The sequence below is a fragment of the Ailuropoda melanoleuca genome, chromosome 17 (genome assembly GCF_002007445.2).
Source record: "Ailuropoda melanoleuca isolate Jingjing chromosome 17, ASM200744v2, whole genome shotgun sequence".
NCBI classification, from domain to species: domain Eukaryota; kingdom Metazoa; phylum Chordata; class Mammalia; order Carnivora; family Ursidae; genus Ailuropoda; species Ailuropoda melanoleuca.
In genome coordinates, this window is record NC_048234.1 from 13,216,534 (window position 1) to 13,241,828 (window position 25,295).

Sequence of the window (25,295 nt, forward strand, 5' to 3'; positions counted from 1 at the left end):
CCCCATAGAATAAAAAGCTACCCAGTAGAGGTCCTAGCAGGGTCCTGTGTCCAGGAGTTCCCCCAAGCCTTGCACCCTGTAGGGACTCAGCCTGTGTCCACTTGGGGGTCAGGGACATGTGTGTGCCCAGCAGTGCCCCGTCTGGCAGGCTGGGGCTCCCCAAGGAAGGGTGGTTTGGCCTGCTACACTGGGCATGGAAAGGCAGGCAGGAGACAGAGGCCGCCTCCCAGTAGAAGCCCCCTCCGTCGGCCTCCCCCCTGGGCTGCAGCTGCTGAGACAGGAGGCACAGGCCCAGCTGATCGCCCACCCCCTAATCAGCCTGTCAGCACTGAGGATCCGGCAGGAGCCCCCCACCAGGGCTGTGCCTGAAGGCTGGGTTTGGAGGGGGTCCCAGCCACCTGGCTCCCCTCGGCCTGGGGATGCTGGTACTGTTGGGAGTGGGGGGTTTCGTGGACCCCTACCCTCCTCTCTGCTTTCCCTCCTCACAACCCAGGGTCGTCACGAGGTGAGGCCCAGGCCAGGGGCTCAGACTGCGGGGCCTGGGACCAGCGCAGAGACAGGGTCGGGCTGTCTGAATGGCAGCCGCTATAGATGGGTTGTGGCCCACGGTGATGGGGCCACTTTGGGGGCAGGGTAGACAGACGTGGACGGTAGAGACGGGTGGAAAGCCCGAAGGTGGGTGTGGGCGTTGGAGATGGGGGCGCATGGCTGTGTGTGCTGTGGGTGTGCATGGGCCCTGACCGGGAGAGGGCGCATGCCCGATTTTTGTAAGCAGGTGGGAGAGATGTGTGTGCTGTGACCAGTGAGGAGGGGGCGTGGGCGGGTGTGGGTAGCGTACCTGGGTTGGACCACCCGTTTCCCCATGCTCTGCCCTCAGTAACTTCTGCCCCTCTTGCCCAGCCCCCCACTCTCTGGGGAGGGGTGAGGCTGCTTCCAGGCCAAGGCTGGGCTTCTAAGTCACATGTCTTTTAGTGTCTCCCGAGCCATCCCTCTGGCACTGCTCCCCGCACTGTGGTCCCTCCGTCGCCCCAACTCCCAGGTTCTCTGGCTCGCCTGTCGCCCACCCTTGAGCTGGAGGGCAAGTGCGGGCTCCCGGGTCTCTGGAAAGGACGTTTCCTAGAAGCTTCTCCTGCCTCAGAGCTTTACAGGTGTTGACACCTGGCTTTCATCGATCTGATGTTGGGGGCCTTTAATATCCTTCTGGGGGCCTGGGACTCCTGTCTGGGCTGACGTCACCGGCAGGTGGAGGCCTCACTGGAGGGAGGCCAGCAGGTCCGGGGCCGTGGGGGCCCCTCCACCCTTTCCTTCAACAGCCAATTGCCGAGCGCCCACTCTGCGTGACGCGCCAGACTTGTCTCCATGTCCCCACTTTACAGATGAGGCCACTGAGGCCCAGAATGCAAGTTCAGTCTCACAAGTGTGAAGCCAGACCCTGTACTCTACTCCTCCTCTGTCCTGCCCCCGCACTGAGTACTGAGGGCCCTTCGTTGGCAGAAGGGTGCTTCTCCCTGCTCAGGGGGGCCGCTAAGGAGCACTGCTGGTCACCAGGGCTGACCTCTCTTGCTGCCCCATGGGCTGGAGCAGAGAGGGGAGTCTGGATCTGGGCTGTGGCCCACACAAAGTCTTCAGGCTTCTCAGGCCATCTCCCCAGGCCTCAGTTTCTCCTCTTTAAAATAATAGTATCTACCTCTAGGACTCTTGTGTGGCTTAAATGAAACAATGTTATCCTTGGGGACCAGGTCTGGTGTATAATACGGGCTCAGTGAACATAAGCTCGCATCATAGATCGTTGTTCTGAACGCAGACACGGAGCCCTTGCTCTGTGCTTGGCCCCGTGCTGGGTGATTCTGGAGGTGAATCAGGGACGGGAAGATCAGCTTGAGGCTGGGGGTATTGGCGGGGGGTGCCTGGTGTGGTCAGGGCTGTCTCAGAGACAAAGCCCGGAGTCTATAGAGGGTTGAGGGAGGCCCCAAACCCAGCCTGGAAGCCTGAAGGAGAAGCCCGAGGTCGGCCAGGAGGTGGGCACCCTGGGGGTTCGGGGGACAGCTGGGGTAAGGGCACATGGAGGGAGGGCCTGCTGGGAGTTCAGTGTGGCCAGAGATAAACTGTCAGAAAATGTCAAGTCATTTTCTTTCCAGAAACTCTTTCCCGGCCCTGTTGGGGCCGTAGAAAAGGGGTGCCTGAAAGTTCTTGAGGACCCTGGAGCTGGCAGGCCTGGAAAGAGACCACGAACACACAGTGCAGTGGGTGCAGGGACCCGTGGGTTTCCTCCCTCTGTGCCCCCAACACCCGGGGCAGAAATCCTGCTGCTGGGAATCGTGGTGGTGAGAACAGCATTTCTCTATGCCAGGCACGGTTCTAAGTTTTCACGCACTCACGCATCACCAGGGCCATCCCCTCTTATTACCCCCGTGTCATAGATGGGGAAACCGAGCTTGAGAGTGCTGAAGTAACCTGCCCAAGTGTCGCCATGCCTGAGCGCCAGAGCTGCGGTTGGAACGCGGCGGGGGCTCAGGCGGGGGCTGTGGACGGGTCCAGGAGCCGGGAAGGGCGTGCTGGCTCTGGTTTAGGCAGGGCGAGTGGGCGGGGTCTCCGGGGCTGCTCCGCCTCCCCCACGCTGTCCTGTGTGGTGCACGCGCGCAGCCTGCTGTCTCTGGGCCCTGGACCTCTGCGGCCAGCCTGGAACTCCTTCCGCTCCTCGGCTGGGCCATAGTCTTGCTGTCTTAGGTCCCTGGCAGGCCTGGCATGGTGGCCTCTCGGGGTCCAGCAGGCAGATCCCGGCTGGGGTTTCCCAGGGTACCTGCTGCCCTGACTTTGGAATTGAAATGCGAGTGAGGGGCTGGTTGGCTCTCAAGTTCTTGCTGAGGTCAGAGATGAATGCTGTAACACCTGGACTGACCTTGTTCCCACAATCCTATGGGGCAGGAGTGACGTCCTCAGCTGACAGGCAGGGAAACCGAGGCTCAGAGAGGGGCAGCCAGGTGCCCAAGATACACAGGCAAGGAGTCACAGAGCTGGAATTTGAACCCAGAGCTGGTCCGCTGCAGAGCTTCTGCAAACTGGGTTCAAGCAGGTGCACAACCTCGGGCTTTGCAAATAAGGTGGACGCACAGTGGCCCCTTGCTGGGGGATCACGGCACGCAGGCCCATGCTGTCTACCAAGGCCTCACATGCCCACCCCAGCCCATGGAGGCATTGTCAGGGCCCATCCTACAGATAAGGACACTGAGGACTGAAGAGGGGGCCAATCTATTTGGCAGGATTTGGGGTTCTAGCCAGTTCTGCTTCCAGGGGTCTCAAGGAAAGCCAGGGGTTATGGGATGCCCTGGGAGTGGGCCCGGGGTTTCCAGAATTCCCCAGCCCGCTGTTGATGAGGGCTGGTCTGTGCGGCTGTGCAAGGGTCCCCTTCCCAGTGAGGGCGATGACAAGAGGGTAGTGCTGATTTCAGTGTCCTTCCCATCAGTGGGGTCACCCAGGGCATGAATCCAAGCCCATTATTGATCAGGGTCACCTGCCTGGCTTGCATTCCCAGCTCTGTGACCCTGAGCAAGTCACTTCCCTGAGCCCTGGTGTCCTTATCTGTATAAGGGATCCTGAGAGAACCCATGTCACAGGGCTACTCTGGGACTCAGGGAGGCCAGATGCTGGGGGCTCTGGGGTTGCCTGCCAGGGTTAGGTTCCGCTCTGCCTCTGACAGGCCGTGTGGCCTTAGGTAAGTGCCTTCGTCCCTCAGCTTCCTCCTCTGAGGATGATAGCAGACTCTGTCCGGCAGGGCCTTGTCAGGACACAGGGAGGCAGTCCGGGTAAAGCCCCAGGAAATGTGAGCGGAGGTCCTGCCACAGGCTCTCAGGCCTGGGCCACCTTGACAGCATGAAGGCAATGTCGGCCATCTCTAGCCTGAGGGCCAGAGGTCACTTCCCGGAGGCCACCCCTGTGGGGGGTTCAGCTCCCGGCGTCTCCGGGGAGCAGATCACCAGCGGTTTCATGCCCGTGCACTCGGTCTGATGAAATATTTATAGCAGGCCATGTTTTTGAGCGAGGATGGGGGAGCGTCAGTGGGTCGTCCCTCCCGGCATAGGCCGGGAAGCTGATGAGCTGGCCGTGGGCATGAGGAGGAGATGGGAGCTCGTGAATAAATGATCGCGGGATCTGGGCTAATGGCCTGGCTGTGGGGCAGCGCGTGCAATTACTGCACTAATTGTCCAGAGAGGGTGACTTCTGTGCGGGCACGGCCCAGTGTCCCCTGCTTCGCGAAGTGCCTGGTGTCCGCGGCGCCCTCTGCTGGCGCTCAGTGGATCTGGGCGTGGGCTCTCCCCCGATCCAGCGGTCAGGGCCTGGGGCGCCCACCCCGTCCCTGCTTGCGGTCCTCTGAGGGGGGCTCCCAGGACTCCAAGGGTCTTACGCTGGGGGTACTCAGCAAGCTGGGCCAGATATGGGACCTTGGACCTGCGTCTCAGCTCCCAACCGCGGTCTGCAAGCTCCGGGACTGGGCCTTGGACCCAGTGGGGGTGGGGTAGCTGTGAGCAGAACCTGGGGCTTGGGGGGCTGAGCCTTGCCCCCCTCCCAGCCCTCTAGCTCCTTTTCTCTTCCCAGCCTCTTCGTGTTCAGTGGTTTGGGTTTTTTTTTTTTTTCCTTTGAACCAAGACTGTCCCAGCTTACCCAGCTCCTGCCCCGTTGCCAAGGTGACCAGACCATCTCTGCCATCCCGTGGCCACTGCCAACCAGGGTTGGGCGAGGGACTATAGTGCATGCGTGTGCACCTACCCTGAGCACACACACATGTGCGTGCCACGCCTCGTAAAGCTTAAACACACACGCACACGTGTGCAAGAGCAGACACGCGGAGACCTGGGCTGTGGTGTTCAAGCCCTGCACAAACGTAGGCACAGATCCGTCCTTGGGAAGGCGCAGGCCCGTGTCTGTGCGCACGTTGCACACGCAGTAGCCAGGCCAGGCAACCCTGTGTTCCTGCGGAGGACCAGGGGCACACATACGTGCACCCCTGCGGGAGACTCGGGTGGGCGGGGCTGCTCACTTCATACCCCCTACTTCCACCCTCACCCTGACTCTGCACGAGCGCCTACTCTGGTCACCGGAGCTGCCTGCGGGTGCAGCCCTGGGGACAGACGCCTCCTAACCCCTGCCGCCCCCACCCTGTACCCCTTGGCGGGGTGGACAGCCTCAGGCCACTGCACCCCTGCCTCCCGCAGCACCACCAACCCCTCCGGGGACTTCCTTGCCCCTTGGGGGCATAACCGAGGCCGGAGTTCTAGGTACAAGTGGGCTGGAGCCTAGGTGCCCTTGGCAGGGACTCGTTTGGCCGCACCCCTGTGACTTGCTGCCATTCTCCTGTTTGTCCCCCATTCCCAAGATCCCGCTCCCAAATCCTTCCCTCAAGATATGTTTCTGTGGGCTCAGGTGTCGACACATCACTAACACCTCTAGAAACACATGCACCTATACCCCAGGCCTTACATCCATGCAAAGCTGTGGCCACACATGAGCACCTACTGTGTGCTGGACCCTAATTGGGCGCTTTGCGGAGAGTAGCCCTGTTAATTCCCCACCAGTTGTACCAGGCAGGCAGTAAAACTAGGCGTGTTGAACCGATGTGGAAATCGAGGCAAGGATTAATCCTGGAATTGGGTGTCTTCCGGGTGGGGGCAGGGCAAGCTGGAGCCGGCAGGGCCGTGCCCAGTGTGGGAAGATTCTGCAGCCCCTCAGCATCGCCCTCTGGCTGGCAGATGCTGGTGTGAGAACAGGAATAGGAAGCAGCCTCATTCCTCCTCCTAGCTGCCAGCCCCTGGACCCACGTGACCTCTCCAGGCCACCTCGCCTGAGGAGGGGATGGCCCTCCAGCACTGGCTGGCCTGTGGCTTTGGCGTGCTGGGGTCTCTCTCAGACCCTGGTTCTTCTTCTCCGGGCAGGACGTGCAGGCAGTGGCTCCCAGGGTTGTTGAGAGACATACACAGTCGGTGCTACATAAATGCTTCAGGCATGAGAAAGTTTTTCCTGAGGGTCTCAGCAGCTGCCTGCTCTTGGGGCAGAGACCCTCTGTTCCAGGACAAATGACCCCAAACCTACCTTATCCTCTTGGACACAGGCTGGGAGAGGGCCGGTGGCTCCAGGTCACACAGCCAGAACCAAACAGGGTTCAGATTCCAGTAAGCTCCCCACAGCAGCAGTTAGCCATGAGGGAGAGGCAGACAGCAGCACACAGCCAGGGAAGGCTCACGGTAGGAGGTGGTCCTGAGACACCTGGAGAGCCTGTGGTTTGTCCTAGAGATATTAGGGCCAAGCTTGTGTGGTCAAGTCCAGGGTCTCTGTTCCCATGGCCCTGGAAGTCCTGGGTTCCCATGTCCTCTGCTATGTACCAGCTGTGTGACCCTGGGCAGGTTGCTTACCCTCTCTGAGCCCATCTCTGGCCTCTGTCAGGAGGAATGGTACCACGCAGCGAAGTAGCATATGTCGTATGTTGGCCATGCCTGATGCACGGTGGGTGTGCTGATCCCGTTTGTTGGGGCTGGAAAAGTGTGTGTGATGGTGAAGTCGGGGTGAGGCAGCTGTGGGGGCAGAACGTCGGCTGCCCTCTAGCTATGGGTCCCTTCCCAGCCCGAGCTTCAGTTTCATTGTGACACTGGGCTGAGGAGAGCCAGCTCCTCACCCAGGACTGGACGAGGTGATGGTTGGGAGAAGATGCTGTCAGTACTCCTCCCTGTGTTCCAGAGAATTCCTCAGGTTCGTGTTCCTGCCCTGGGCCCCAGAAGGACTCCCAGCTGACTCTGGGTTTGACTTGGGACATCATAGGTGGGTCACAGGCCCTCTCAGACCTCACCTCGCCCCTTCCCTCTTGGTCACCCTCCTCCCTCGGATAGTAGCTCCTTCTAGCCTCCGGCCTGTGCGGTGGCCGCTCCCTGTGGAGGCCTGGCTTTCTCCCCGGCGGCCAGGCCGCACCTCCCTGGGGACTGGACAGCCCTTGGCGCCGCCTGAATCGTCTTCATTTGTTCCTTTCTTCTGAAATGCCTGTCTCTCCTCCTGCCTGTTATGAACCACCCCCCCCCGGGGGGGGCAGGGGCTTTTCACCCTGTTCACACGACCCCTTGTACAGGGCATCTCTGGAGTCGGGGCTCGCTGCACCGACTTGTGGAACGGACGAATGACTGAGCGGACAAATGGCCCAGGCAACCCCACCATGTCACAGAGGAGACCTCAGGCCCAAGTGGCTGGCTGGGGATGCCTTTGATGTCCCCTTGCTCAGGATGGTATTTTTGGACGCATGAGAGAACCCACAGAAAACCACAAAGGAAAGCAGACACGGGACTATTTAGCAACACGTGCTGGTGGAATGTGCGACACAGTCATCCGCGCTCTGTGGCTTCAGGACGCCTTCCATAGCGAGCCTGGCCGAGGCCCCAGGACCGGCCGCACAGAGCGCCACGCTGCTGGCCTTTGCTGCCTCCACTTGTCGCAGAGGGAGCGGTGCGTTTTGCAGTGAGACAAGGCGAAGTTCCTGTGTTTTTCCCGTCGAGTTCAGAGAGCCCTGGATTTCATTTTTGGGTCCAGGGTAGGACCTCCTGGAACGTGCTAACATGTGGCAGGGACCACGCAGCCCTGCCCCCTGCCCTGCATCGTCCTCCGCTTCCCCCTCCCAGGCCCCTTTGTTTTGCTTCTGGTGTCCCCAACCAGTACTCCGGGGGGTTTGGGGACCAACATGGGTGTCCAGTGCCGTGGCCTTTGTTTCTGTTTCGTGGCCGTGGTGGGGAGACAGGGTTCGCTGCGTCCTTGGTGCCTCAGTACCCGGCTGTTCTGGGGAGGCACTGGGATGTTTCCCAGCAGGTGGGACGAGGAAGCTGACGTGTCCGGCTCTGTGGACTTGCCCAGAGCTCAGAGGGGGCTCCGATGATGACAGCCCGGCCCCTGCTCCCCGCGGGGCCATGCTGCTGTGAGCAGTTAATAGAGGAAGGAAGTGGGAAACTCCCGTTCAGGCCACAGCTTTCTCCCTGAGACAAAACAAGACCCAGAAAAGCCTCTCATTGGGCCGATGAGGAAACTGAGGCCCACACAGGGCAAGGTCTCATGATGAGTTGAGACTGAAGTGATCTTTGGGTCGACTGCCGTCGTGCCTGCGGTCTTGCGGTGTGGGCCTCAAGGGTACTCCTGGGTCACAGTGGCAGATTCGGGAGGGGCCTTCTGAGGCTCAGTCCGCGTTCCCCTCCTTAGTCTCTTCCAGAATCCGGCCCCATGCTTGGGGCAGTCAGACCCAGGCCCTGGCCTCAGTGGGTCCCTGCCCTGGTGGGGAGACTGGGAGGGATAGGTGGTTGCCACTTAGCATGGTCCGATCAAAGACAGAGGGAGGCACAAGGCATGGGGGCTTGGGAGTGGGTGTTGAAGGATGCATAGGAGTTTGAGGGAGAATGAGGAAGAAAGGGCATTGGGCAAAGGGTCTGGCATGTGGCAAGGCAAGGAGGTGGGAAGCATTTCCTCTGAGCACCACTTCTGGGACATGGGTTATTACTGCCGCTGGCAGATGACAAAGAAAAGCCCCAGGTGCTCCCATCCATACAGCTGCCTGTGTGGCCCCAGCCAAGTCCTCTCTCTTTTTTTGAGTTGTTTCTGTCCCCTCTCACTTCCTCTCTTCTCCCTGGCACACTCAGCTGCGGCCCTACCACCCGCCCTCCAGTTCCTTGAACACAGAGAGCAACAGTCCAGCTTCTGGGTCTTCATTCTTGCTGTTCCTCTTTCCAGGAACACTGTTCCCACATTCTCTCCTTGCGCCGCTCTCAAGTCAAATGTCACAATTTTCTGAAAAACCTCTAGAATAGTGCCCACCTTGCCTCTGGAATTACTTGGGGCTCCCCCCACCCCACGCCAACGTGTTTTTTGTCTGTCTTGCTTCACTTGAATGTGAAGTGTGCTTCTGGTGAGCAAGTGAGGGCCCCGGATCTTGGCAGCGCTCCAGACCTGAGTGAGGGTGAAGGGACAGTCCCTCTAGAAAGCCCCCTCTATTTTCCTGGACTCCTGGTCTTAAAGCTCAGCCTCTCGTCCATGCCAGGAGGAACCCCAGGCCCCTCAGATGTCCGCCAGGCCCTCCCAGTGCATTTTCTGTTCCCCAAATAAAGCCAAATTTACCAAATGAGGAGGCGAAAAAGGGGAAGAGAAACAACTGTCCCTGTGTCCCCCCAGCTGAGTGTTGGGCTCACGGGGGGACCGGGGCAGGGGCTCAGGCTCTGATCTTGCCCAGCCTTATTCTAGGGAGGCCCCACGTGGGGCCCAGCCTCTTATGAAGAAATGCAGCTCCCAAGGTGGGGCCTTTTCCCTCCTGGGGGCAAGGCAGGGCAGGAGGGCTCCTGAGGGAGGAGGTGGCTGGAGCACAGAGGGACCAGAGGCAGGATACCAGGCTCCTAGAATCGGCTCATAGGTGGGTAACCTTGGGCATGGCCACGCTCCTCTCTGTGCCTTATTTACTCCTCTGTCAAATGCTTGTGTTATGCCACCTGGAACATTCTCTAATGCAATGCTAGGTACTCAGCCAAAGCCAGGGACTCTATTCCAGGGCCCAAGACATGTGAGGGCTCGGCAAGGAGCAAAAGGGGACCCAGGGAAGTCTTGGAAAGCTTTATAGAAGAGGTACCCTTCGTGCTTGAAGGATGCATTGAGTTCTGGAAGGCGGCTCAAGGCATTCCAGTGCGAGAGGCCATCTCATGCTGAGGCTCTGAGGCATGGACGTTCCTGAGTCATCAGTTGTTGGGGGTCACCTGGTCTTCAGTGCAGAGCCCACCTCTAGCACTGTGTTCATTCCTATCATGTCCTTTTCTGTTGTTGATTTATAAGAACTCTTTATATATTAAGCACACACGTCTTTTTTATAACAAAGGTTTTCATTTACCTTTTTTGCTTACGATGGGTTTTGATAAACAACGTCATAAGTATTTTTATGTTGGTAAATTTTCCTGCCTTGTCTTTCATGGCCTTCCTTGTCCCAGGCTTTGTCCCTTTATCTCAGATCTTTGCTGTCCTGCGAACATGCTGGGTACTTAGGAAAAGTCTGAGACTCCAATTAAGTTGAAGCTTGAAAAAGTACAGCTTTAAGACAAATAGAGGCCATGGTGCCTTTGCTTACTGTCTACCCCTCCCCCCCCCCGGGTTCCTTCCCATTCTTTCTATCCGTTCATTCCTTCCTGCCTGGAGTGAGGTCCAACCCAGGCCCTCCAGCGGCCTATGCGCCCTCTCTAGAGTGAGTCGGGGCTCAGATATGTGATGATGGGAGGTGGCGGGGGACCAGGAAATTTCCAGCTGGGCAACCTCCATGTGTTAACTTGATGAAACCCCATGAGATGGATACCATTATTAATCCCACTGTACAGGTCAGAAAATGGGCTCAGAGAGGTTATATGACTTGCCCAAGGTCACACAGGAAGGGACAGAGATAGGATTTGAACCCAGGCCATATTGCCCCAGAACTCATACTTTCAAATTTCCTTCTGGCACCTCATTGCCCTTGGGATCAAGTCCAGGGTCGTTAGTATGATATCTGGTGCCTCTCAGGTCCTCAGTTTCTTCATCTGTCTGTGTCACGCCTTGGCCCCAGCGCCTATGCACTGTTAGTACGTGATGAAGTGTGTCCCCACCTGTCTCTCTACACCCTCCCTAGCCACAAATCCCTTGGAATCCTGGAATGTTGGCTTGGAAGGGCCAGCCCCTGTGGTTGTAGATAGGAAACAGGGAGGCTCAGAGGTGGGGAGAGCCTTGCCCAAGCCCCAGTATGTAAGGAACAGAGTCCGGTGGGCACCTGGATCCATGGGACTCTAGGTGCCCCTCAAGGGCACTGCGGTCCGTCTCAGGCTGGGCTTTCTCCTGCTGCTCCCTCCAGGAATCCCCCTGCACCCCAACTGGGTTAGACGTCTCCCTGGGGCTCCGAGGGCTCTGACCGTGGCTCTGATCCAGCCTCGTTGTGATTGCTGGTTTACTCACTATCTCCCTTGCTCGGCAGGGCGCCCCACGCGAGCAGGCATTTGCTGGTCCATCCAAGTCACTGTTGCATAGCTGAGCCCGGCATTAGCAGACCCTCAGGAAAGGTTGACTGCAAGAGGGAGGCCCAGGGAGGGGCAGACACCTGCCCCAGGTCACACAGTGACAGAGCAGAGCTCTCACTGGGAGCAGAGCTGGGAGCTCATGAAACCCCTAAGACCCTTGAGGCCCCACGTGCCCCTGGGACGGGAGATTAGGGACGGAGCAGTGTCTGTAATGGCCACTCTAGTAGAGAGGTCCCAGGGACCTCTGTCCTCGGCTACTCCCAGAGGCCTGGGGCCAAGGACACCCTGTCTCCCTCCTGTCCCCACCTGCTGTAGAAGGATGTTCTCAAGATAAAAATACCCTCCGAAACATTCCCCGGTGTCTGGCATGACCTGTCGTCCACCCTGGGACCAGAACCTCCTGTCCTGGCCTCACCTTGGGGCTCAGAAGGCAGATGTCCACTTCTCGTGGCCATTTGGCTCAGCCTGTCCCTGGGGTCAGTGTGTCCAGCCCCGGCCACTAGGCTGTGGACCGTGAGGGGCCTGAGGGTTGCAGGCGGTGACTGCAGCCAGCGTCTCCTGGGCCCTGCCTGCCGGCCAGCACCATCAAGGCACAGAGGAAGGAGGCGGCCAGACTTCAGTCTGTGCCAGCTCCTGGTTCTCCTGCTTCCTTGCCTGTTGGGGTGCATTTGGAGAGGGTCACACACGCCTACATGGGAGGGCCAGGGATACATATGCCACCTTTTCGTCCTGTCAGGAATCCCCATTTCTGCTCTTAGAGCCGGAGAGAGAGCCCTCCAGAGAACCCGGGAGGGACCGGCCCTTACCCTGGGTCTGCACCGGGTCGGGCCTCCCTTTACTCCCCTGACAGTGTCCTGAAGTTGCAAATGAGGAGGCCAAGGCCCAGGAAGGGCCCTTTGTGAGCTGGGGTCAGCCAGGCCTTGGATTAGGGAATCGGGGCTCGCTGGCCCCCTCGGGCCCCACCCCTCCAGGGAGGACTGCGGTCCGCGATGATGACAGCTGCCTTCTCCCAGAGCCCTGCTGTTCCAGGCCCTGTGCCCAGAGCACAGCTCCCTCGCCACCCTGAAGTGCATGGCCTGCATCGCTGGGCAGGCGTCATCAGCCCATTTTGTGGGGGAGGAAGCTGGGCCTCAGGAAGGGGAAGTGCCTTGCCCTGTCCCCAGGCAGTTTCGGCCCCAGCCTTGGCTGACAGTCTGGCACTGGCAGGGGGAGTGGGGAAGCGTCAGTGTCCATCCAGGCCCCGCCCCCGCTGGCTGGGGTCTGAGGGCCAGTCCGGCCTGTCTGGCTCCGGGCCCTCCCGTGTTACATGCTAGCCCCGCCCCGCCTGCCAACGGTCCTCTCCAGGGTGGTGCCCGTGACCCAGGAAGACATCCGGTGAACGTCAGAGGTTTGAATCCACATCACGGGCTGCTGTGGCTACCCCAGGGTGGCAGGGAGAATACCGGACAGGGTGTCCAGAGACCTGGGTTCCTGTCTCCGAACTGCCACTCACTCTTTGGTTTTGTGACCTTGGCCAAGTCACTTCTCTGCTCTGAGCCTCCGTTTTCCTGTAGAATGGAGCTAATTCGCCCCCCTCACAGGTGAGAACACATGTGACTGGATTTGTGGGTCTGGAGAAAGCCCCGTTAGGAACTAGGGCATCAGGGACAAGGCTGAGAGAGCCTGGGGCAGGCCAAGTGACCAACAGGAAGTGGGGTGGGGCCGGCTGTCTCTCATCCTTCTCCCTAAACTTCTGTGGCTCCCATTGCCCTGGGACATCTCCTCTTTTGGAGTTCCAACTGCAGGTGACCTGGGGCGAGTGACAGCCTCTCTGAGCCCCAGTTCCCCTGTCTGTCAAGCCGGGAGAAGCAGCACTCCCTCAAGGTGAGGCTGTGAAGGTTGGAATAACTGGAGTCAGGAGCTGAGCCATCAGGGCCAGGCACAGTGTAGGGCCATCAAGGGGAAGGGCAAAGATCAGGGACTTGGGCACAAGCCCTTGCCATGGAGATTCGTAGCCATGTGATGTGGGTCTACGATGGAGCCCCCCTGAGCCTCAATTTCCCCATTACTTGGAGGGTGCCAGGGCTAAGAGGGGTCCCTGCATTCCCATAGCAGCTGTTCAGGGAATGATGAGGGACGGAGAAGCAGGGGGCCGAGGACGGGGAGTCTTGAGGTAAGAGCCTGGAAGGTGAAGAGACACCAGCAGGACATGCCCATATGGAGCAAGCGGAGGCCCAGAAGGGGGAAGTGAGTCACCCAAGGTCACACAGCTTGTAATGAGCAGAGGACTTGAACTCAGGTCTGTGGGCCTCTAAACCCACTGCTGTCACCTGCCCCAGGACGCTTATGATGAGGGGGTGACTCACCCACAGTTCCCTTGATCCCAGCCAGAAAAGCCAGTGCGACAGTGGACTGCAGCCAGCTCGGCTGTGAAGGGGTGGGGCCCTGTGGCCTCCGTGGCCGGGAGGTGGGGGAAGGTGAGAAGGGCCTCTCAAGCCGGCTTGCCTCTGGAAACGCACGGAGCGCCTTTCCGCCACGGTGTCCTCCGATTCCCACAGCACGCTGGGGAGACAAGCAGGGGGCCCCTTTGACAGTAGGAAAACTGAGGCTTATGGGGTGCTGGGACCACATGGGATGCGTGTTTGCCAAGGCAAGTGTCTGATGAGTTACCAACGTGCACCCACCCATAGAGACTTCTCTATTCATCTCCCACTCGCCCATCCTCACACCCACCCACCCGTTGGTAACCCACCCACTCACCCACCCGTAATCTGTCCTCCTACCCATCCATAATGCAGCAGCCAGCCATCAATCCATCCATCCACACAGCCACTTACCTATNGCGTGTTTGCCAAGGCAAGTGTCTGATGAGTTACCAACGTGCACCCACCCATAGAGACTTCTCTATTCATCTATCCCACTCGCCCATCCTCACACCCACCCACCCGTTGGTAACCCACCCACTCACCCACCCATAATCTGTCCTCCTACCCATCCATAATGCAGCAGCCAGCCATCAATCCATCCATCCACACAGCCACCTACCTATCCATCAACCAGCCATCCGTCTGTCCTTNACAGAGAGAGACAGCCAGCGAGAGAGGGAACACAAGCAGGGGGAGGGGGAGAGGAAGAAGCAGGCTCATAGCGGAAGAGCCTGATGTGGGGCTCGATCCCACAAAGCCGGGATCACGCCCTGAGCTGAAGGCAGACGCTTAACCGCTGTGCCACCCAGGCGCCCCTGTCCATCCACTCTTGAACCCCGCGGTTGGCATGGGGAAGGCTCTGCAGCTGGTGGCTAGGGGCGTCGGTTAGGGACCTGAGTTCCTCAGTGACCTTAGGAAAATTACCACACTACCTGCCTCTCTGGGACGAGAACGGCCAGTAGTTCCTGCCTCGTGGGGCGGGGTGAGTGTTCCACGAGCGGATGTCTGGACTACGCCTCCCACAGTGTCCGGCAGTCGGCAGGCACTCGGTAACGATCAGCTGCTGTTTTCTCTGGGGACCTACCTTGTTCTGCCCTTCTTTGGTTCCGAGCGGTTTTATAAAGAGACTCAGAGCTGCGAAGGGGTGGGTGTCAGAGGGGTGGACTGGAGGCCTCTTCCACAACTCCCACGGGACCCCCACGGAAGCAGCAGAAATGTGGGTTCAGGTGGAAGTTTCAGACTCTCGAGCCCTTGTGAGAGCAGCGGCGTCACAGTAATTTGGCTTTGCTCTCTTAACTTCAGGGGCTTCTAGCGACCGGTTCCTCTCCGGCTGGGGCCTGGGAAATGGCAACTGCTGCAGACGCAGCCTTGAGGATGGCCACTTGCCCGCTCAGCACTGTTACTTAGAAGACAGGATCCAAGAGGTAAGACGAAGGTCAGCGATGTGCCTCTGTCCGTCTAGTCATCCACGCAGCCGATCACTCCTCTGTCCACTCACCTGTCCGCTCACCTCTCCAGCCTCTCTTTCGCCCGTCGTCCACCCACTAGCGCCACACTTGCCCCTCCACCTGCCATCCACCCACCTGTCCCCTCACCTACCCAACGCATCCAGCCGTCTGTCCTTCCACGTATTCACCCATTTCCCAGCCATTCACCCACCATCCCAGCCGTTCAGCCGTGCACCCAAATACCCATCTGTCCTTCCTTCCATGGTCCGTCTGTCTAGTTATCCGTCTGTTCATCTGCCTGCCCACCCACCCATCCATCCATCTCTCCGTCTCTTCATCCAGCCACGAATCCATCTACCCAAGCCATCGAATTATTTTCTACCCACCTAACCCATCCATCTTTCTGGCTACCACCCACCCATCCATCCATCCATCAGTCCATTTATTCATCATGCGCTCGAGCGCCCACCTGTGCGTACATCAATCCATCGTACACGTACGCTCCACCCACCTTATAACCCTCATCTATCTGCTACTCTGCTGCCTGTTCCCTCATCCTTTTGTCTGGTCGCTGAGTTTGTCCTGGGTGTTCCCTCTGTGCCAGGCCCATACCAGCCTCTCTGGGCCTCTGAGGTTGGCCAAAGTTGGGGCCTGGGCAAGCTCAGCTGTCATGTAGGGTAGAAGGTGACTTCCGGCCATAACAGGAGAAGCCCGGGCCCAGAGGATTCTGTGGAAGTGGTGGCCTTCAGCTGATCCCTGATAGAGGGGAGGATTATAAAGGTTCGCTTTAGCTGTGATTTGGGGGTCAGACCCCATGGGGCAGAGGGGCGCCACAGCACAACCCATTAGAGGCCTGTGGTGTGTCCAGACAGGAGTGGCCTGGACCGGAGGGAGGATGTAGGTGGGGAAATGGTGGGCAGTTATGAGCAATCAGGACTCAAACCACGCAGGACCCGGTGAGGGAGTGGATATGGAGGCTGAAGGAGAGAGAGGAGACCAGGCTTCCGGCTCAGGCAACTGGGGAAGTGGTCAGGTTGCCAAATGACCCTATGAGGAGGGGAAGGACAGGAGGGAGAAGGAAGAAAGGAGGAAGCAGGAGAGGAGGGGGAGGCTGGGGGGGAGGGGAGTAGGAGGAGAGAAGATGTTCGGGACAAGAGGAGGGGCCACGCTGGCCACGTGGTGCTGTGGGACATGGAGAGGAGGCTGGGGTCTGGGGAGGCAGCGGAGAGCGGGCACCCAGAGTGTGCTTGTCGCCCCTCAAGGAAGGCTGCTCTGGGGGCAGCATTCCCTAGCCTGTCAGACGTGTGAGCAGAGTGTGTGCCAGCCGCCAGAGAGCTTTTGGGCCAAAAGACTGGTGTTAGTGGTCAGAAAGGGAGCGGGTGGGCCCGGGGCACAGGAGGAGCTCCCGCGTCCTGCTCCTGTATCGTGGCTGTTTCTGTCCTGGCGCCCAGCACGGCTTGGCTCATGTTGACCCCGAATGTGTGTAGGCTGCGCCCGCCAGCAAAGGCAGTCTGCACCTGGGGAGGGGAAGGGAGCTGGGCCTGGAAGGGGCAAAGGAGCCACCGGAGTGCGCCAGCATGCTCGCCCCCCCACCCCGTGCTCCCCGCGCTGGCAGGGCCCCTCCCCTGGCCTCCCCTGGCTGTGCTGCACCCCCAGACCTCTCACTTCCTGTGATGGAGCCAGGGAGCCCTGCTTGGAGCCTCCGTCTCCCAGCCCGCAAATTAAAGATTGGCTTGGTCAAGCTCTATCACTCAAGCTGATGGGTAGTTCCCGGAGTGGGAAAGATTCCGAGGCTGTCCCAGGATATGGGAGGCCTTCTCTGATGGGTCAGAGATGCCTGCCGCGGGCACAGGCGGGAGGAGGACGTGCGGCTGCGCGGAGGCCCCGCACTGGCTCTCCCTGACCCGCGGGATCTCCGAGTTCTCTCATTGCAGGCTCTGATCGTGACGTAGTGAGTGCCCCGTCCCTGGACGTTCCAAGCAAGGGCTGAAGGGCCCTGGGTCGGGGGTGCCAGCGAGGGGCTTACCTCTGCCTCTAGTGCTGGATTAGGGGCCATTCGTGTGTCTTATCACCACACGGTCCAGCCAGGGCCTGAAGGACGGAGGCAGGAATGCAGCGTCAGGCCTGCCGTCTGGCCCTGGGGCTTGGGGGTGACAGGGGTCGGTTTCTCTCCCACCCTCTAGACTGGGAACTTGCTGCTTAGTGGCCGTGTGACCCTGGGCAAGTGACTCAGTCTTTCCGAGCTTCAGTTTCTTCATCTGGAAAATGGGGTAATAGTCATAAGGCTGTTGAAGGGATTAAGTGAGATCGCTGGAGCTCTTACAACCCAGCCGGGCCTGTGGTGAACACACAGTGGGCATCGATCACCGCGCTCCTGCCGCTGGAGGCGCTCTGGCCAGTGGAAAGGCCTGGGGGGGAGCTTGAGCCCCTCCCGCTCTTACAGTTAGTGCTTTCTTGACATCTGAGACTGTGGGCCCCCACCTCGCCCTCTTTCCCTCCCGGATGTCACTGAAACCTGAGGTGCCCAGAGCCTCAGGGGACAGGGCATGGGGTGTCCTGCTCCATCCGGAGGCACTTCCCGGTGGCTTTTGGGCCCCACCTTTGGGTCATGTGGCGGCTGCCTCTGTAAAAGCTCCCAGCCCAGGCCCTGTCGTGCTCTGAACGCCCCGGTGGCCGGGAGTCTGTGTCCACAGAGCTGTGGCCACAGGGAAGCGGGCTCAAGAGCAGCAGGGCTGGGGACAGCCTCGCCATCTCTCGGACGTGTCTGGTCTGCGCCCCCCACCGCCCCCTCTGCCTGCTGGACTTGCTTCGCTCCCCACCTCCCGTGTCGAAGTCACCTCGTCTGCTCACATAGTGCACCCCCGGAGCTGCTGTCGCCGTCCCCTCCAGACGACGCCTGGCATCCCCACTGGCCAACCTGGGCATCTGCCAGAAGTGATCCTAACTGTTGTCTTTACTGCCTCATCCAAGCCCACAAGTTGCTGTGCGACCTGGGGCAAATCTCAGCCTCAGTTCTCGAATCTGTGAAATGGGGAGCCGGCGTCCTTACCCGCTGAGGGCTCTTCGAGCAAAACCAATCTAATAACATTTCTTATCCGACCGAACTGTAGGCATCCTTTGAGCAAGAGTCAAACAGGTGTGCATGTCCCTGGTTGAGGATATTGTCGCACATTTCTGAAATCGAGTCTTTAAGGACTCCAGAGCTGCGTGACCTTCCTGGCACTCCTGTGTTTGTGTCCACGGAGTGTGCTTGGGACGTTTGGCAAGTTTGTGGTGCTGCGGTTTCTGTTCATGGGTCCTGTTCTGGATCGTTCTTTGTGGTGATGCATTCACTGAGAGCCTGGGAGGGGGTCCCCACACCCCTAGCATCACACACACACGCACACAGTCACACGCATGTACACACACGGCAGAATGGGGCCACGGGAAGCGGAGTCCTGGCCGGATACCTGGAACTCCAACTCTATCTCTAATCCTTAGTTTCTGCGTGACTTTGGACAGTGACTCTGCTCATAGCCTCAGTTTCTAGCTGAGAAACGGGAGCAGGGTGTGAATGTGACCTTGTTGATTTTCTCTGTGTGGTTTGAGGAGGAACCTCAACAGAAGAGGGGTTTCCCAAGCCCGTGTGACACAGTCTGGGTGGGTCCCAGGTGCCCAGCCCAGGCAGAGACACCAGGAGTCACTGCTGCTCCCTCACGGGCCTGGGAGCTGGTCAGGGGTGAGGCTCCCCCACTGGTGGGAGCAGCGTTCTGGGCTGGGCTCTCTGGCCTTTGATTCTTCCGATTCTGTCCCTTGCAGGCCTCGAGCTGCTCAGAGCCCCAGGTGGAGCAGCCATGACCCGCTGGACGTCCCTCAAGGCCTCCAGGCTGCATAAACCTGCCCCGTGGGGTCCGGTGGCCTCCCGCCGGCAACTAATTACCCAGGCCCTGGCCACCTCTGCCTGGAGGGTCCAGGAATCTGGGGCTGAGCCATCTTCTTGGCGCAGTACCCGGGGTCCCCACAACCGCCGGCTCCCTGCCTCCTGGCCTGGGCGGAAGCAGTGTCCACCATTACAGCCCCAAGGCCTCAGCTCCTCAGACCCATGGTGAGGTGGTCGGCTGGCGTGGCTGTGGGGGGAGGACGGCAGTGTGAGAAGGCCCCCACAGAGCCTGAAGTCCCCACGGCAGGAGACCTCACATTAGACAGACTGGTTCGAATTTCAGCTCTCTTGCTTATTGGCTGTGTGGCTTTGGGGAAGTCACTTAACCTCTCTGAACTTCCATTTAGAGCAGAAGTAATGATGGTAGCCACATTCTTGGGGTTTTGAGAGGATAATCTAAGAGCATGCGCTGCTGCATCTGGCCTGCTGTCTGCAGTTTGAGGAGCGGGGAGTAAGAGCCGTGAGTGTTAGACGTGTGTCAGCTCTGGGGGTCCAGAAACACCTGGCAACGGAGACAGACCCTAGCAGGGGTTTGCAGCCCAGCTGGTCATGTGGGCTTCTCCCTCAGCTGTCTCGCAGGTGTTTTAAGCAGAGGTCAGATGTCACGCTCCCTCCTAGGCTCTGGCTGTCTCTGGTCACACAGACTGGGGCTAAATCCCAGTGTTGCCTCCTCCTGACTGTCTCACTTCCAGGTTCTGGGTCTCTGGTGGGTGCCCAGTCACCTGCCTCTCTGCTTCTGGCCCGGCTGCCCTGTGACCTTCTTACCTGGGGCCTCATTGTCTCCTGGGCACTCGAGGACTCCCAGCCTTGTCTAACACTGCCTCCTAGTGTGACCAGGTGGGGATTAGGGGTGTATGGGGTCCCCATGAGTGGAGAGGAATATACCCAACTGCTCAGTGCCCTGGCCAGGCCAGCCAGCCAGGATTCTTCCCCTCCTTCCAGCCCAACCCCACTGAGCCAGGCTGAGGGCCTGAGCCCTTACAGCCCTGATGCTAATGGCCAGATGGCCTCAGTGCCCACAGGGCCCTGTGGCACCATGGCCTCCGGCGTGTAGATGCCTCAGCCTGGCCCCAACAGGCCAGCCCGGAGCCGGCGGGGCACTGGGGAGGGGCAGCTGCTGGCCTGTCTGGGGGCCGTGAGAGCAGTGTTTGTCCAGCCGTGGGTGTTATGCCGTGGGGCATGCCTAAGACTGCTTGGTGTGCGTGAGTGTGTGTGTGCGTGTGCGCGGCAAGCCAACCAAGTGCTCCCCTGAGTGGGCCAAGGACAGTGACGCTTCTGAGTGCTTGCTACGTGCTGTCATTTAGAGCTGAGAAAGGCAGTGATGGGGAGGCCCCTGGGCTGGGGTCAGTCAGTGGCCCCTCTGGGCACTGACTCGTCACCCCCTCCTAGCTACTGATGGGGAGGCAGAGGGCNTGACACAGTCTGGGTGGGTCCCAGGTGCCCAGCCCAGGCAGAGACACCAGGAGTCACTGCTGCTCCCTCACGGGCCTGGGAGCTGGTCAGGGGTGAGGCTCCCCCACTGGTGGGAGCAGCGTTCTGGGCTGGGCTCTCTGGCCTTTGATTCTTCCGATTCTGTCCCTTGCAGGCCTCGAGCTGCTCAGAGCCCCAGGTGGAGCAGCCATGACCCGCTGGACGTCCCTCAAGGCCTCCAGGCTGCATAAACCTGCCCCGTGGGGTCCGGTGGCCTCCCGCCGGCAACTAATTACCCAGGCCCTGGCCACCTCTGCCTGGAGGGTCCAGGAATCTGGGGCTGAGCCATCTTCTTGGCGCAGTACCCGGGGTCCCCACAACCGCCGGCTCCCTGCCTCCTGGCCTGGGCGGAAGCAGTGTCCACCATTACAGCCCCAAGGCCTCAGCTCCTCAGACCCATGGTGAGGTGGTCGGCTGGCGTGGCTGTGGGGGGAGGACGGCAGTGTGAGAAGGCCCCCACAGAGCCTGAAGTCCCCACGGCAGGAGACCTCACATTAGACAGACTGGTTCGAATTTCAGCTCTCTTGCTTATTGGCTGTGTGGCTTTGGGGAAGTCACTTAACCTCTCTGAACTTCCATTTAGAGCAGAAGTAATGATGGTAGCCACATTCTTGGGGTTTTGAGAGGATAATCTAAGAGCATGCGCTGCTGCATCTGGCCTGCTGTCTGCAGTTTGAGGAGTGGGGAGTAAGAGCCGTGAGTGTTAGACGTGTGTCAGCTCTGGGGGTCCAGAAACACCTGGCAACGGAGACAGACCCTAGCAGGGGTTTGCAGCCCGGCTGGTCATGTGGACTTCTCCCTCAGCTGTCTCGCAGGTGTTTTAAGCAGAGGTCAGATGTCACGCTCCCTCCTAGGCTCTGGCTGTCTCTGGTCACACAGGCTGGGGCTAAATCCCAGTGTTGCCTCCTCCTGACTGTCTCACTTCCAGGTTCTGGGTCTCTGGTGGGTGCCCAGTCACCTGCCTCTCTGCTTCTGGCCCGGCTGCCCTGTGACCTTCTTACCTGGGGCCTCATTGTCTCCTGGGCACTCGAGGACTCCCAGCCTTGTCTAACACTGCCTCCTAGTGTGACCAGGTGGGGATTAGGGGTGTATGGGGTCCCCATGAGTGGAGAGGAATATACCCAACTGCTCAGTGCCCTGGCCAGGCCAGCCAGCCAGGATTCTTCCCCTCCTTCCAGCCCAACCCCACTGAGCCAGGCTGAGGGCCTGAGCCCTTACAGCCCTGATGCTAATGGCCAGATGGCCTCAGTGCCCACAGGGCCCTGTGGCACCATGGCCTCCGGCGTGTAGATGCCTCAGCCTGGCCCCAACAGGCCAGCCCGGAGCCGGCGGGGCACTGGGGAGGGGCAGCTGCTGGCCTGTCTGGGGGCCGTGAGAGCAGTGTTTGTCCAGCCGTGGGTGTTATGCCGTGGGGCATGCCTAAGACTGCTTGGTGTGCGTGAGTGTGTGTGTGTGCGTGTGCGCGGCAAGCCAACCAAGTGCTCCCCTGAGTGGGCCCNTGTTTGTCCAGCCGTGGGTGTTATGCCGTGGGGCATGCCTAAGACTGCTTGGTGTGCGTGAGTGTGTGTGTGCGTGTGCGCGGCAAGCCAACCAAGTGCTCCCCTGAGTGGGCCAAGGACAGTGACGCTTCTGAGTGCTTGCTACGTGCTGTCATTTAGAGCTGAGAAAGGCAGTGATGGGGAGGCCCCTGGGCTGGGGTCAGTCAGTGGCCCCTCTGGGCACTGACTCGTCACCCCCTCCTAGCTACTGATGGGGAGGCAGAGGGCGTGGTGTATGGGTGCTGAGAGCGGGTGTCCTCGGGGCCAGGCTCTGTTCGAGGCCGTGGGGGTGAGACCGCAGTGAACAAAACAGCAAACTCACGATGCTCGGGTGGCCAGCGGTCTCACGGGAACGGCAGGTGCGCGCAACCCCGCGCATGTCACTCCTGTTACTGTTACTACTGTTATGAGGTCGGCAGTCGGTGCGTTGTGGTTACAGTGAGGACTGGGTGAGGGTTACAGTCTCCCATGGGTGCAGGAAGATGCGACATGGAGGCCAAGGACTGAAGGAGGTGAGGCAGTGGGAGGATGTCCGGGTGGAGAGTGCGCGGGACAGGCCTGAGGAACAGTGCGGAGGCTGTGAGCTGCAGCGGGGTGAGCAAGGAGGAGCCTGGAGTTGAGATCCGAGGGGCCCTGGACTCCGTTCATGCGGACTTCGCAGGTGCCGGCAGAGAGTGGCTTTGAGCAGAGGACGGACAGGCTCCCCTTGGCTGCCTCCGGACTGGGGTGAGGGCAGGAGCACGGAGGTTGGCGAGGCGGCCGCCGGGCTGGTGCAGGTGGGTGAGGATGGGGACTCAGGCCCTGAGGGTGGGAGAAGAGGCAGGATCATAAATATACTCTGGAAGCACGGCCTTTGGGGTGGTGCTAAGATGGGTTGCGGATGAATCCAAGGTTTTTGGGCCGAGCTCCTGGGAGGATCGAGTGTCAGTTCTCCAAGCCGAGGAGGGAGGACGGAGAGCGCGGCTGGGGGGGAGTTAGGGCGGAGACGGCCGCCAGCCCCTCCGGGGGCCCTGGGTGGGGGCGGAAGGCCGGGCCGGGGTGGTGCTCCGCCAGCCCATCTGTCTTCTCTGTTGCAGGAGCCGCCCCCCGCGGAGCCGGCCCGGGGGCGAGCCAGGGCCCCCCCAGCCCCGGGATGACCTCGGCCGGCAGGGCCAACCCCTACAGTATCGTGTCATCGGAGGAGGACGGGCTGCACCTGGTCACCATGTCAGGGGCCAACGGCTTCGGCAACGGCAAGGTGCACACGCGGCGCCGGTGCCGAAACCGCTTCGTCAAGAAGAACGGCCAGTGCAACATCGAGTTCGCCAACATGGATGAGAAGTCGCAGCGCTACCTGGCCGACATGTTCACCACGTGCGTGGACATCCGCTGGCGCTACATGCTGCTCATCTTCTCGCTGGCCTTCCTCGCCTCCTGGCTGCTGTTCGGTGTCATCTTCTGGGTCATCGCCGTGGCCCACGGCGACCTGGAGCCGGCCGAGGGCCGCGGCCGCACGCCCTGCGTGATGCAGGTGCACGGCTTCATGGCGGCCTTCCTCTTCTCCATCGAGACGCAAACCACCATCGGCTACGGGCTGCGCTGTGTGACGGAGGAGTGCCCGGTGGCCGTGTTCATGGTGGTGGCGCAGTCCATCGTGGGCTGCATCATCGACTCCTTCATGATCGGCGCCATCATGGCCAAGATGGCGCGGCCCAAGAAGCGGGCGCAGACGCTGCTGTTCAGCCACAACGCCGTGGTGGCGCTGCGCGACGGCAAGCTCTGCCTCATGTGGCGCGTGGGCAACCTGCGCAAGAGCCACATCGTGGAGGCCCACGTGCGGGCCCAGCTCATCAAGCCGCGGGTCACCGAGGAGGGCGAGTACATCCCGCTGGACCAGATCGACATCGACGTCGGCTTCGACAAGGGCCTGGACCGCATCTTCCTTGTGTCGCCCATCACCATCCTGCACGAGATCGACGAGGCCAGCCCGCTGTTTGGCATCAGCCGGCAGGACCTGGAGACGGATGACTTCGAGATCGTGGTCATCCTGGAGGGCATGGTGGAGGCCACGGCCATGACCACGCAGGCCCGCAGCTCCTACCTGGCCAACGAGATCCTGTGGGGCCACCGCTTCGAGCCCGTCCTCTTCGAGGAGAAGAACCAGTACAAGATCGACTACTCCCACTTCCATAAGACCTACGAGGTGCCCTCCACGCCCCGCTGCAGTGCCAAGGACCTGGTGGAGAACAAATTCCTGCTGCCCAGCGCCAACTCCTTCTGTTACGAGAACGAGCTGGCCTTCCTGAGCCGCGATGAGGAGGACGAGGCAGATGGCGACCAGGATGGCCGCAGCCCCCAGGCCCGGCACGACTTTGACAGACCCCAGGCCGGTGGGGGTGGCGGCCTCGAGCAGCGGCCTTACAGACGGGAGTCAGAGATCTGAGCCACCATGGGCCAAGGAGCAGCGTCCGCCCCTCCAGGGAAAGGCCCGGCGTCCCGCGAGGGCCCTGGGTTTCGGCAGAACGGGCCAGGTGCCCCGGTTGCAGACTCAGTAGCGTTTTAGATGTTTTATGTTTCTTCACAGTGGCCTGGTAAGGTTGGCGGGAGAGTGGGCGGCCAAAATGGGCCGCCCCTGGCCTCAGAGGCCAGGGGAGCTTCAGGGTCACGGAGGTCACCTCTAGGGGTCCGGGTCAGGAGCCAGGGCCTTCTGCCTGAGCAGAGCAGCAGCCTGCCCGGAAGTGGCTCGACAGCCACCCAGCTTCTGCGGGTGAAGGCTGGCGGGCTGCAGAGCGCCCCGCTGGTTTTTAACTTGGGGAGAAACACCGGTTTGGGCTTTCTCAACCTTAGATTGAGTAAGACTGTTTACAAAAAAAAAAAAAAAATTTAACACGTGATTGACAAAATATTTAATTTGTGGGGGTTATAAAAAAGGACAGCTAGAATTATTGCATTGGTCTGCCGAGATGCAGCAGTTCGATGGGGGCTCCGCGAGGTTCCCCGAGGCTGGATAGGCCTCTCCTCTGTGAAGGCCAGGTGTGCCGGGCGGCGCAGTCCACGCACGCAGGCACGGGGCTCAGCCGTGGTTCATTCGGCTCATGGCGGATTGGATGATGCTTGTGATAGAAAAACCAAGACCGTGTTAATGATCATAATAAAAGCTTTCCAAAGTCCTAGAGGTGGGGGTAGGGGCTGGGAAAAAACTAGTTTGAGCTTTCTGAGTTTGACTTGTGTACCTTAGAGGTGCGTCTCAGGGCTGGATATGGGACCTGCCTGCCGTGGAGGGCTCGCTCCCCCCACCCCCCAGCTTCCTGTTTTACTTCTCTCTCCTTTTCTGCCCAATGGCCTCCACCCCTTCCACAGTGAGGGACACTCGGAAAATGTTGGAGTAGATGGCTCCGTGGGAAGGGAGAGGGGGTTCCCAGATGACCAGGAAGCAGATCGGCCCCATTCCCACGGGACCCCAGTGTGAGTCGTGCCTTAGAGACCCTGGGTGGGCCAGCCCC

The 25,295-nt window shown here is 60.1% G+C and overlaps 1 protein-coding gene across 10 annotated transcripts in view; it reads left to right on the top strand.

The window, feature by feature from the left end:
* Positions 1 to 24,697, top strand: part of KCNJ12 (potassium inwardly rectifying channel subfamily J member 12) — a 41,345-nt gene extending 16,648 nt beyond the window's left edge. The window contains exons 1-3 of one of the 10 annotated variants that reach the window (XR_004621613.1): positions 11,406 to 12,613; positions 14,741 to 14,862; positions 18,685 to 20,208. Coding sequence is in view for 8 of the 10 variants with exons in the window: in XM_034646685.1 (XP_034502576.1) it covers positions 22,946 to 24,235 (1,290 nt within the window). In the remaining 2 variants the exon portion in view is untranslated. Of the gene's footprint in view, positions 1 to 11,405; positions 12,614 to 14,166; positions 14,655 to 14,740; positions 14,874 to 18,684; positions 20,209 to 20,258; positions 20,677 to 21,780; positions 22,590 to 22,889 lie in introns of those variants that run through there. The other 9 variants (XM_002928938.4, XR_004621614.1, XM_034646683.1 and 6 more) reach the window with 9 other exon arrangements.
* The last annotated feature ends 598 nt before the right edge of the window (positions 24,698 to 25,295 follow it).